Source organism: Eleginops maclovinus, chromosome 14, assembly GCF_036324505.1.
Source record: "Eleginops maclovinus isolate JMC-PN-2008 ecotype Puerto Natales chromosome 14, JC_Emac_rtc_rv5, whole genome shotgun sequence".
NCBI lineage: Eukaryota > Metazoa > Chordata > Actinopteri > Perciformes > Eleginopidae > Eleginops > Eleginops maclovinus.
In genome coordinates this window covers 1,402,543-1,415,042 of record NC_086362.1, presented here as the reverse complement: position 1 = coordinate 1,415,042, position 12,500 = coordinate 1,402,543, and the positions used below count along the sequence as shown (strand labels likewise).

Here is a 12,500-nt window from a genome sequence, read left to right as displayed (position 1 = left end):
CTCTCTCTTGAGCTGCTGTCTTTTGGCAGCTTTACTGAAAACAAAAGAGAAACACACCTCAGACTTGTCGTCGTGAATAATGCAGCACAGATCAGATGGCAGCTCAGACGCCTTACCTGCATTGGAAGTCCTGCTGACCTGCAGAGGGCAAACTGTGAGGGAAACAGCTGATCACAGACACAGGTGTTTAAAACGCAACTGTAGGACAATACATCCAATACATAGGGGCAATTAGAGTCAAATTAGGAGTGTATTAATTATGAGCACAACAAATGCCGGGATCCAAAGCAGATGGTATTTATGTTGATATTAACATGAATATTTCTGCAGCAGAGAAGTTAACCTTCCTGTGTCTCCTCCCTCAGCTCGGTTCGACTCCTCTTTTCCGGGCTTTGAGCTTCCAGAGATCGATGGGTCTCCTGTGGACACCTGCAGGGTTATCGTGGTCACCACACCGGCCCCCGGAACCCCAACAACCACCACCAGACCCACAACCACCATTACCACCATCAGAACCACCAAACCCATCACCAAGAAGGTAATTTAACCCCCCAAAAAAGGGTTATTGGTATCTTCAGTGTCCCCAAAACTTCCAGATTCACCAACACCAAACGCTAAAAAGCCCTAAAAATTTAATTAAAGAAAAGTCATTTTAGTGTCTTTATTAAAATAACAGCACATGCTCTAAATTTTAAATACAGTTATAGTGCACTGATGAATTAAAACCTATTTTTAAATTAGTAAAGTATTTAAAAAACTGATTTCAGAAAAGAAGATATATCAAAAAGTCAAATAAAGGACATTATATTCAATTTCAGTTTCAAGACGCTTAAAATCCTGGATTATTTTTGGGTATTTGTTCTTTATATCAAAGCATTTTTTTTTTTAATCTCTTCTCTATAATTCTCCAGCAGGTTGTTCCCACCACCAAAAAGCCATGCGTCAAATCACCACCGAGGAAACCAGACACCAGAAACCCTGGCCTCCTCGCACACAGCCTCCTCCACCGTCTCCTGACCAACAGCAGGGTTCCTTTCATCCTCAGCCAATGGGAAGGCTTCCTCACAGAGGCTACGCTGCGTCGTCAGACAGCAGCGAGTCGAGTGAGGCGCCGCTAAAAAGAGCGGGAAGGACGAACGGGAACCGGTGGAGAAGGGGTTCCTCTTCGGAGGAGGAGGACTCCAGCGACTCTTAAAGGTGTATTGGAAAATAGAGGAGATTTTTACACTTTATTTTGACAGATTAGCAAACATGTGGGTTTACTGATGTCTGAATGTATTTGAGCTTTTCTTGAAACACAAAATGTAGCTTCATTGTAAATATGTGGTGTTTTCAACAGTTATTATGTACTAAAATATTCAAATTTTAAGGAAAATGTATATTTATTTACGCTTTTTTAAACAGCTCTTAGCAAATCTTCTGCCATTAAACAAAATAACGTGTTCCATTTTTAAGGTTTTTATTCTTGTTATGCCGTTTAATAAAAGGTGTTCACACATGAAGGACCCGCTTGCTGCTTATAGTCATGTCACATAATAAAACAAACCTGAGGAAATGTACTGTCATCAACAAAAGGCATGATATTGTATGAAGATATTTAGGGGTTTTTTGTGCAGCATGTGTTGTTTGTTAAGGTGTGTGTGAGTCGCTGTGTCCGTGCAGCTGGGCGTCTGATTTCCTCTGATCCTTGGGAGTGCCTTTGTGGAGTTTGCCTGAGAAAACATGGAGAAAAAGAAACACTTTTACAATGATTTGTTTGTAGTGTTGAACACAAACCTAAACAAAGTCTAAAAGCAACCCCTTTCATTGCAGCTAATTGCATGCTATGCACTGTCAACACCTGGGTAGGAATTGATAGATAGATAGAATGGGAGGATGAAACCCTCTTTATTAGTCACATGCACACAGCAGAGCACACACAGTGAAATTGGTCCTCTGCATTTAACCCATCCTAGCACTAGGAGCAGTGGGCAGCTATTGTGCAGCGCCCGGGGAGCAATGGGGAGGGGGGATTGGAGGTGTCCGGTGAACTGGGACCTCTCCAAGTAGCAGTCCACTTTCCATATTTCAAGTCTGTCCGGGGACTTGAACCGGCGACCCTACAATTCCCAGTCCAAGCCCCTACTGACTGAGCCACTGCTGGACAATTGGCTCAATTGATGCAGATTTCCAGCTGATTTTAGAATGAGGGAAATATAAGTTGGATGTAGGAATAGTGAGTTAAAGGAAGAACATTTTTGGGTCAAATAATTGCATGAAAACTCTCTTTATGAGCCAAATTCTTTAAGGAAAATGGGCGTTTCTTTGAGTGCAAGAGTTAATATTCTCTACAAATGTGTTGAATGGAGGCACTCGTTGTAAAGACTCTTTCATCTTGTAGAAACCTCAACTTCAAGACATTTACCTTCAGATTTTGGGCTTTTTTTACAGTTAAAATTAGGAAACTGACTTTGGATCATCCCAAAAAGAGCGTGTTACTTTAAATAGTCTTCCGTGTGCATTATGAAATTGAACTAATACGGTGTGTTTGCGTACCTTCTCTTCCTCTGATTTCTGGCAGTCCTGAGCTTCTTAAATCTGGGAAATGGACGTCTGACTTCTTCTTGGTCGCTGTAATGCCACGATCGGACACTAGGGAGCGCTCACAAGTCTGCTTCTTGTCCGACACCTGAACGAAAAATACGTTAGTGTCTTTGGAAGACAGAGCCATTGTGGTTCTGTTGTTAAACAAGTGAGACAGGAACTGTGGTACCTGTGCAGCGAGCGATCCAGACATGTGGTTAGACAGTCGACCATAGACGCCACCGTGATGCCTCGACTTCTCTGCAAACCTGTGATAAACACAAAGATACGCATTGTTTCATATTGTGAACCAACAAACATTTGGAAGAGTTGTTGTCAGGGGTCTAAAGCTTGACCAAGGAACCAAAAGGGAACCTGGAAGACGAATTTAGGAAAGGTTCAGGAGTAATTCCTGGTTTAGTTCTGAGTCCTCAGTAACCAAAATATGCTAACGAAACTACTAGCGGTTCTTCGAGAGTATATCTCTTGTTTCAGACTTGTAACTCCTCGCCCCACATCTAAGATTTGCTGAATAATTCAGTTGAGTTTGCTATTGTGGTTTTGGACAGCAGCTTCCCCAACTACAAGACCATCGTCCAAATGTGTACGGATCATATTTCTAAGTAGCCAGCTAGCTACTAAGCTACATCCTTTGGAAATAACAACAACAAAAGCCACAAAATAGTTTAGAAGTATGAGTTAGAATAGAAAAACTGTATAGGGTTTCACCAAGTGTGTATTAAGGCCTTAAGATTCAACGTATTTTGTACAGTACCTAAGGCTGTGGTTCCCAGGATGGAAACCTGCCCCCATGGAAAGGTGATCGCTGTTGGATGGGTTGACGACCGATGAATAGGGGATGAGGGGTGAAGGGGAGGGAGGAGGAGGGGGTGGAGGTGGAGAGGATTGGGGTTTGCTGATATTAAACTCCTCAACGTCTGCGGAGGGGAAGACGAAGCTTCTTGTCAAAGCCTTGTGGTCCGGAGTCTGATCCGCACCAGCTGATCCATCTTTTGTTTCCGGGTTGTCTCTTTTCTTTCTTGCCTCTGCGGGAAATGTAGTTTTCTGAGTCTTGAGGGTCATCGTTGCGACCGACTTAGTGTGGTTGCTAAAGGACCCATGCTTCATTTTAGGTTCTCCGGTCAGAGACTTGTAGTTAGGGTGCTCAACCTTCGAGATTTGGTCTACTAAAGACCTGGTTGTTGAACTGCTGGAAACAGAGAGTGACACAACCTCTCTGTTCTCTTGATCTGAGACTCTCAGTGTCTTTGGTATCATGGTTCCTAATGGCGCGTTGCTTTCAGGGATTTCATTCGCCGTGGTGGTTCTGGATTCTGTGGTGATCTTGGATGTGGGAGGGCTCTTTGAAAGGACACTGGAGGCCTCAGAAGATTCAGGATTCTCTTTGTAGTCTCCACTTGAATCATTGGACATCACAACGTTGTTTGCCTCGCTGACACTCTGCTGAGCTTTGGTTTGGATCGATACTTCCGAAAGTTCCCTGTCTGTTGGAGGGCCTCTTGTTGGTTTAGCATCTGAATATGAGCCAGTTTTGGGAAACTTTGAGGTTCCTTTAGCTAATGCTATGCTTTGGGCAGTACTGGCCTCTCTAAAAACTGTGGAGGACTCCCTTGAAAGATCTGAGAGAAGCGTCTTTGAAGGACTGCACAGAAATGTGTGGTTTTTGCTCATTTTTGAGGTTGAGGTAGTCTTAGATGTCTTGGTGGTTAAAGGCAAGACTTTGGGGCATTCGGAGGTCTTACTTAGCTCTTTGTTTGTTGTTGAAGGTTCAATCTGATCACCTGAAGTCGTAGTCGTCTTGCATGGCTTGCTGATAGGAGGGATAGTTGTGGAAGCAGCCTCGATGTGGTCATTACTTGTCTCTACTTGATCACTGTTTAATATTTTAGAAGTAGAAGTAGCCTCAGGGTAATCTGTAATGGCGGTCTTTGCAGTTTTCTGTGTGAAGTTGCTATCCGTACGATCAATGGTTGGTTTCAAAGATGCTCTTGGAGATGACATCCCAATTGGTTGGTCAGCAGTTGCGGTTTTAGACAATTTAGGCACTTTTGTGTTGGTCCAGTTCTTCCCAAAGTCTTGACTTGGCTCCGATTTAGTAGATCTCCCAATCTCCGTCACATTTCTTTCAGTAAAATGTGGCACAATGTTGTCTGAGAAACTAGAATTCAAGCCACTGGTTCCTCCATGTGTTCTCGAATGGTCTTCCCTTGTCTCCAGAGAAGCACCTTTCCCTTGTTTAGCTACCACGGTGTTATTGTCCTTTAGATCTGTTGCAGTCTTGGTAGCGTCTAAAGAATCCAAAGTAAAAGTTTTAGTTGATTTTGACGTCTCAGGTTCCTTTCTCAGATCCCCAACAGTGACTTTACCTGGTTTACTTTTCATCTGCACAGTCGTTTTTGCTGCATTGTCCATCTTTACGCCTAAAGTTTTGCATTGTTTGGTTGATATTAGAGGTTCTGAGGGATTTCGAATAGTTTTAGAAAGCTTTGAAGGTTGCTTTCCTTTAGTTTTCTCAATTTTCTCTTCTTCCTTCCTCTCCTTTTCCTTGTTGCTTCTCTCATCCTCATCTTCAGCGTGTTTCTTCTCTTTGCTTCTCCGGTTCTTGTCCTCCCCTTCTCGTCTTAGAGTTTTGGTTATTTTGGGGAGGGTAGAGTTCTCTCTGTGGTCTTTCTGGATCTTTGCATTCAGCTCGTCTAAAAATCTGATGTGGAAAGAGTCTTGAGTGAACAGAGCATGTTCTAAAAGTTCTGAACACTGGGCGCGTCTCTCTGGATCCATCTGGAGACAACTCTGAAAGAATCAACACAAAAGTATTACTGGTTCTGCCAAATGAAAGAATGCTTTACACTCGATTTGAAATACTTGTAATGAGACATTTAAGTCAATGTACCTGAGCCAGGTCCAGGGCGGTGGGTGGGATTATAGGAAAGCGCTGATCCAATGGGACTCGTCCAGAATATTCTGGAAGCCTGACTCCAGAAAAGCCGGGATTCCTGTAGAACAACTCCTGGTGATGAGCTGTCAGGTTACCTAGGAGAACCCAACAGAGCATCAGTGTGTTCAGAGAGTTCAGAGACAAGGTATTCCATCTTTTTATTTGACATATAATCTTACCGAAGCACCTGACGATGTGGTATATCTGGTCCATGTCGGAGTCTCCGGGGAACAGAGGCTGACCCGTCAACATCTCCAGCAACAGACAACCGAAAGCCCAAACGTCTACTGGTCTACACAGACGGGAAAACACCTGTTACCATCCGTATCAACAGGAAACAACATCCTCAGGTGTGATACCTACTTGCCATATTTGGTGTCTCCCACCAGCAGTTCGGGCGCTCTGTACCAGCGAGTGGCTACGTAGTCGGTATAAACCCCCCCCTCAGCGGGAGATGTCATGGTCCGGGCAAAACCAAAGTCGCACATCTTCACCACGCCGCACTGAGAGATGAGGATGTTCTCTGGTTTGATGTCACGGTGGATGATCTGGGAAGGATAAAAGCAGAGGTTGTAATCCTTCCTCTAGCCACCCTGGATGTGGTTCATTCCTCACATTCTGCTGGTGGCAGAAGGCGGCAGCCCTCAGGATCTGGTACAGGATCTGCCGGCTGGTGTTCAGGTCCAGTCCGGTTGGGTTTTGCTCCAGATCATCCAGAAGAGTTCGCTCCACAAACTCGAACACGAGGTACCAGCGACGGCGACGCTTCCACACCTCCAGGAGGTTCACCAGGTTGTCGTGGCGCAGTTGCTTGAGGGTTAGAAAGATGAATGCGGAAAGGGAAACATAAATATAAAGCATCTTTTACTCAGTGCATACTGGCTAGGTCTTAAAAGGTTTTAAGTTCTTTGGTCTTTCTGTCCATTTGAGCCCAAAAAGGCGGGGGTGTTTTTAGCTTGGATTGATGGTTGTCCATCAGCTTGACTACAGAAAAACATCTGGCCCGATTTCACAACATTTAGTGGAACGATCGCCAAGAAAGAATATTTCATTTTGTAATGAAAAGTGAAATACATGCATTATGTCGACCCCCAAAAAGCTGGAAACCGATATTTACGTGTTTTAAACTCCTCTGTGCCGTCCGTTGTTTCCACATTAAGACTTAAAGCTAATGTACACAGAGCTTCCTCACTCGGGAATTCTGGAACATCCAGGATGCACTTGATCGCACCATTGGCCTTTGCAGAAGTCCTTCATAAGTGTCCAATAAAAGCGATCATGTGGAATCATGAGTGCTGCATCAGATTACTGTAACATAACTATGCTTTGTCCAAAACGCCTGGCTAGAAAGTATTTGGGAAGATTTTCCAGAGACCAAGCCTTTTTCCTGATATGAGATGAAGAGTCTCCTGTTTCCAGAGTATTAAAGACTGAGACTAGAGTATACATCTAGACAACGCTTCTCGTCTTCCAGCAGCTCCTCTCACGTCGACAATATGACTCTGAGTCATTTTGTTTGTCTTGTGATTGACAGGCTGCTTTTGTGTTTTCCTTCACTCAGGTTTCACTCTCAGTGCTGGTGATTGATTGACAGGTTTACCCTCAGCAGCTTGATCTCCCTCAGGGCGATCTTCTTCACCGTCTTGTCGTCGTCCGAGTCCACAAACTTCTTGATGGCGACGAGGCGACCAGATTCTCGGTGACGACATTTCAGGACGGTGCCGTAACTGCCCTCCCCGACCAGACCCAGAGACTCGTAGCGCTCCATTCACTCTGGAGAGGAGGGAGACATAGAGCTTCACGTTTACTAACATTTGGTTTTCAATATAAAGTGTACACATAACTCACTCAAGCAAACACAGTACAAGAACAGAAAACGGCATTTAAAAAAAACTTAAGTAATAAAACTAAAATAAATTGAAGTAAAAGTAAGAGAAACACAACACACACACTTACAGATCAATACAAAGTCAATGTATAAACAGTAATGGTAAGAATGAAAAGTCCCCGTTGTGGAAAAATACAGATTTAAAACTATTTTTAATAACTGTTTGTTTTTTATGTAAAAGCATTCAATGGTTTTAGATTTGCTGCTTTTCTTTGACTAGCATTCAAGGAATTAATGTAGAAAAGCCCTCATAAAAATAATAAAATGAACAGTAAAAACCCTGCCTTTATATGAATGCATGAGAAGGAAACCTAACATGATTTAATATATAGTCGAGGCTTACACAGTGGAAATGTATGTAAGGATTTATGAAATGTTCATAATGAATGCTATAACCTCTTACTGTAGTAAACTATAGAAGTAGTTCCTCCAAAATTCAACTTATTTAATCTAATGAATTAAATGTAAAATAGACTTTACACACACACATCAACAAACAGTAAAACACTTGCCTTTTTACAGGTGAATTCCTCCGCTCCGTTATCAACGTAAACACTCGAGTAAAGTTGTGTGTGTGTCGTATCACCGTCACTGTAGAAATTGACACTGTGTGTGTGTGTGTGTGTGTGTGTTTGTGTGTGTGTCACCAAACACGTCGCCACGGTAACGCCCCCCGCCATGTGTTCCCTTTGTTTGCGCATGCTCAGTACAGCCGAGCGATTTGAATACGAAACACACACACACACACACACACACACACACACACACACACACACACACACACACACACACACACACACACACACACACGAGGTAAAGATGCCATGTATGTGATTTTGTTCACTCATTTTATGAATGTAATCTCTTGGATGTAGTGATGATCCAGATTGGATAACAAAGATGTTTTTTTATGAGAATATTTTTGCTAAATCTATGTTAAAGTGTCTCAAATGCAGGTGTAAAGTTAAAAAGCGTTTAAAAACAAATAGCAGACCTCCCTGTATGAAAGCTCGTTTAGGTCATCTTCCCAAATCTGACCTATTTATATTTATTTTACATTTACAAACTGCACTATACAGTCATTACAACGAGCTATTAATAAACAGCTTTATATCCAACGCAAACACATCAGCTCTCCACCACCCCCTGCTGGCTTCATCAGAAACAGGTTTTATTGTAAAAATAAATATTTACAAAGACAAAAAACTATTTGTGTACATTCAGGAGATCGGTTCGATAGTCAGTGATGCATAAAAAGGAATGTGTTAATCCGGATTTTCTGCCAGTTTCCTGATGTCCTCCAGGAGCTCGGAGAAAGATGGACGACCCTGAGGCTTCTACACCGGCAACACCACCGAAGAAGAAAGGACAGTTCAAAAATAAGCCTTTAAACCAAAAAATCTCTAAAATTGCGGAAACAAATAAGTGACGAGAGGTTGTTGTTGTTGAGTGCATTTGTAAATAAATAAATAATAATTACAGCGTCAAGGGAGCGGAAAATATTCAGTGAAAAATCTCAAGATTTCTGAGATTTTTGGAGAGAAATATTGGGATTATTTGGATAAAATAAGCAGATATCCAAAAGAAAAAGTCAAAACCATACAAGAACAAATCTTGTATTTTCTCTTAGTAAAAGTGCTTAATTTAAAACATAAAACATGGATATTAAAAAGGACAACACATCTGAATGATATATATTTGTATCAAAGAAGCACATCTCTTCACTTTCTTTGCTTTGATGTGACAATATTTTTTAACTGTGTGTGTGTGTGTGTGTGTGTGTGTGTGTGTGTGTGTGTGTGTGTGTGTGTGTGTGTGTGTGTGTGTGTGTGTGCAGACCTCGTGCCAGCAACGGTACATGATGGCGTAGATGGGCTGCAAGGCTCGGTGTGGTCGGTACAGTCGGACCCCTCTGGTGATCTCAGTCACAACCTCCACGTTAGAGCGGCTCTCAAAGGGGGTCGCTCCCTCAGCGTAGATCTCCCACATCGTCACACCTGAACACACACACACACACACACACACACACACACACACACACACCACACACATTTGAATACTTCTACAATGTGTCATTACCTTGATTTGAGCTGGAAGTGTGTGTGTGTGTGTGTGTGTGTGTGTGTGTGTGTGTGTGTGTGTGTGTGTGTGTGTGTGTGTGTGTGTGTGTGTGTGTGTGTGTGTTTGCTGACCGAAGGACCAGACGTCGGCCTTGCTGCTGTACTTGCTGTAGTGCAGGACTTCAGGGGGAGACCACTTCACCGGGAACTTCGCACCACTGGAACTGGTGTACTGGTTATCCAACACGTACCTGAACACATCACAACAACACACACCTGAGAACACACACCTGAGAACACACACCTGAGAACACACACCTGAGAACACAACACACAGTTTGAAACCACTCTCAGCACCTCTTTTCACCTGCTGTCTGAAACAAGAGCCCAGTCTGCTCTGAGTGGTCCACCGCTAAGAGATGTCCCGCCCCGGGCCTATCAGGTACAATGTGTAAATCAAATTGGCCGTACCTGGTCATCCCAAAGTCGCTGACCTTCACCACGTTGTGCTCGTTCACCAGACAGTTCCTCGCTGCCTGAAGGACCGAAGAATAAATACTAATTCAAATATGAAACATACAAAACAAGCATTCAATAAATGGTGGATAATCTCTGAGTGATAAAATGAGATATGAAGCAAAAAATGTAAACAATTGGTTTTTAAGAAATGGTGAATATCAGCCAAACCAAAATCACATTACATATCCAAAGAACTATCCAAAAAAATCTGACAATGACTAAAACGGAAAATATGTATAGAAAAAAATGTGAGAAAAATACAAAATTATGTCAAATTTATAGAAAAAAATGAAATATATTTAAAAGTTGCAAATTATTTGGAAAATCTGTGAAAGAAACAAGTCGAAAAAAAGGAAGGTTTTTTTTACATTTACCGAAAATGCTCTGAAAAAGTCTGAACATTTTCCAGAAATTAAACGGGAGATCTGTGAAGAATTTGTGAAAAATGTCCCTAAAATAATATTAAAATATGTAGAAAAAATATAAGAAAAAAATTACTCAAAATGTCAGTAAATTATTCCAGATGTGAGGAATCAGGTTCAGAGTTAAACTTCCTCTCCCTGCAGAGTCCCGCCCCCCCCCCCCTCTCCTCACCAGGTCCCTGTGGATGAAGCTCTGGCTCTCCAGGTACTCCATGCCCTCACAGACGTCCTGACTCATAGACAGCAGCCACACCCCCTTCAGACCGGCCGCCCGCTGCCGCAGGAAGTTGAGCAGGCAGCCGCTCTGCATGAACTCAGCCACGATCAGCAGGGGGCGCCGCTGCAGGCAGACCCCGTACAGCTGCACCAGCTTCGGGTGGCACAGCCTCCTGGAAACACAGTGGGAATACACTGATGACAAACAGCACGACAATTACTTAAATATTAAAGTATTTTATACTTTTTAATTTAATCTAATTATTTTGTATTTAATTTGAAATTTGTTTTTATTCTATTTAAATTACGTTTGTATTATATATGTTTTATATCTTATTTGCTTATGTAATAAATACTTGTAGATTTTTATATGTGATGATTTTCTTTCATTTCTTTTGTTTACTTTTTAATTATATTCAATTTTGTTTTTTTCTATCTTTACATTTTCCATGATTTATTTTTCATTTATTCTATTTTAATTTTTTTGGACATTCTTAATTTGTTTGTATTTTTATTTGATCTTTTATTTCACAGGTTGTTTTTTTTTTGCCTTTAACAAAAAAGTCATTATTTCCTCGACAGTAGAGAGGAGTAGAGGCCCTCTGCTGTTGCCGGGCAGAAAGCGCCTCCTCCTTACATCATGACCTTGGCCTCCTCGATGAAGTCCTCCTCCAGCATGGCTCCCTCTCTGATGGCCTTGATGGCGACTCGCTGTTGATGCCTCCACTTCCCCAGCCTCACCAGCCCAAACTGCCCACTGCCCAGCTCCTTCATGAAGGTCAGCTCACTGGGGTTAATCTCCCACTTCTCTGGAAGGGGGACAGGGGGAGGGAGAAGGGTGAGAAACCTGGAATCAGATCTGTGGATAACTCCAGTCTAACCTCAACTTTTTACTAAAAAAATCATAAAGTGGTTTTAATATTCCTTCTTTAGTTATACTTACTCCCTACCTTCCTTTCATCCTTCTTTCCTTCCTTCCTTCCTTCCTTCCTTCCTTCCTTCCTTCCTTACTTATTTACTTACATCCTTTCTTGTTACTTTCTCTGCTTCCTCAATTGCTTACACTTCCTTCCTTCCCTCCATACTTACTCCAAACTGTCCCTCTTTCCCTAATTACCTAGATACCTACTTCCATCCTTCCTTCCTTCCTTCCTCTCTCACCTGAGCTGAATCCTGCAGTGGCCGGTACACAGCGACCCATCGGACCGACTGCATACCTCAACCTGGTCACTAGACCTGCAGAAAAACACAGAAAAACATCAAATAAAATAAAATAAATAATATTAAATACAAACATCAAATAAATAATATTCTGTAGCTTAATAAACCTGTTATTGTTATACACGTAACTATTTCCGCTCCAGAGTGTGTGTGTGTGTGTGTGTGTGTGTGTGTGTGTGTGTGTACCTGCAGCGTTGTGCTCGTGGTAATGGATGACGTCAGGGATGGAGCTGAAGGTGTGTTTCTCAGCCAGGTAAAACAGACCGCTGTCGGTCAGTTTGATCTGGTAGTGCCGGACATCTCCGTTCACATTGCTTACACAGACACAGACACAGACACACACACACACACACACACACACACACACACACACACACACACACACACACACACACACACACACACACACACAGATGAAAGCGTTAATGTTTAGTTTAGGGTTTATATTTAACGTTTGATTTATTTCTCCTCACCTTAATGTTTTGGTGTAGACTGACACGGTGTAAACTCCCTTCTGACTCGACTCCCGCACCACGAACCCTCCCTCCTTGTCCTGAAAACACCCCGAGATATTTCATATAATAATGAATACAAACAAACACACTACAAACAAAGAAAAGCAGGGAAAATCCCATTTAAGAAGCTGGAAGTAGAGG

At 42.4% G+C, this 12,500-nt stretch overlaps 2 protein-coding genes across 6 annotated transcripts in view; both read right to left on the bottom strand.

Moving 5' to 3' along the window:
- Positions 1-855: 855 nt before the first annotated feature.
- Positions 856-8,182, bottom strand: LOC134876149 (serine/threonine-protein kinase dst2-like). 2 transcript variants are annotated; one of them, XR_010167343.1, is made up of 10 exons: positions 7,119-8,182; positions 6,134-6,328; positions 5,882-6,066; positions 5,698-5,810; positions 5,474-5,613; positions 3,338-5,373; positions 2,753-2,831; positions 2,536-2,668; positions 1,547-1,712; positions 856-1,190 (listed from the first exon to the last, which is right to left on the bottom strand). XR_010167343.1 is itself a non-coding variant. In XM_063901030.1 (9 exons), the coding sequence occupies exons 1-9, from the start codon at positions 7,284-7,286 to the stop codon at positions 1,630-1,632; spliced, it is 3,132 nt and encodes a 1,043-aa protein (XP_063757100.1). In that variant the 5' UTR covers positions 7,287-8,182; the 3' UTR covers positions 1,464-1,629. The 2 variants fall into 2 exon arrangements, 1 of the variants encoding a protein (XP_063757100.1); XM_063901030.1 differs by lacking the exon at positions 856-1,190 and having other exon boundaries at positions 1,464-1,712.
- Positions 8,183-8,409: 227 nt separating this feature from the next.
- Positions 8,410-12,500, bottom strand: part of txk (TXK tyrosine kinase) — a 9,162-nt gene continuing 5,071 nt past the window's right edge. For all 4 annotated transcript variants that reach the window (XM_063901075.1, XM_063901072.1, XM_063901074.1 and 1 more), the window contains 9 exons: positions 12,318-12,397; positions 12,031-12,158; positions 11,785-11,859; positions 11,261-11,432; positions 10,580-10,796; positions 9,938-10,002; positions 9,599-9,717; positions 9,246-9,403; positions 8,410-8,743 (listed from right to left, as the gene is read on the bottom strand). In XM_063901075.1, the coding sequence (XP_063757145.1) occupies positions 8,672-8,743; positions 9,246-9,403; positions 9,599-9,717; positions 9,938-10,002; positions 10,580-10,796; positions 11,261-11,432; positions 11,785-11,859; positions 12,031-12,158; positions 12,318-12,397 (1,086 nt within the window). In that variant the 3' untranslated portion in view covers positions 8,410-8,671. The remainder of the gene's footprint in view (positions 8,744-9,245; positions 9,404-9,598; positions 9,718-9,937; positions 10,003-10,579; positions 10,797-11,260; positions 11,433-11,784; positions 11,860-12,030; positions 12,159-12,317; positions 12,398-12,500) is intronic.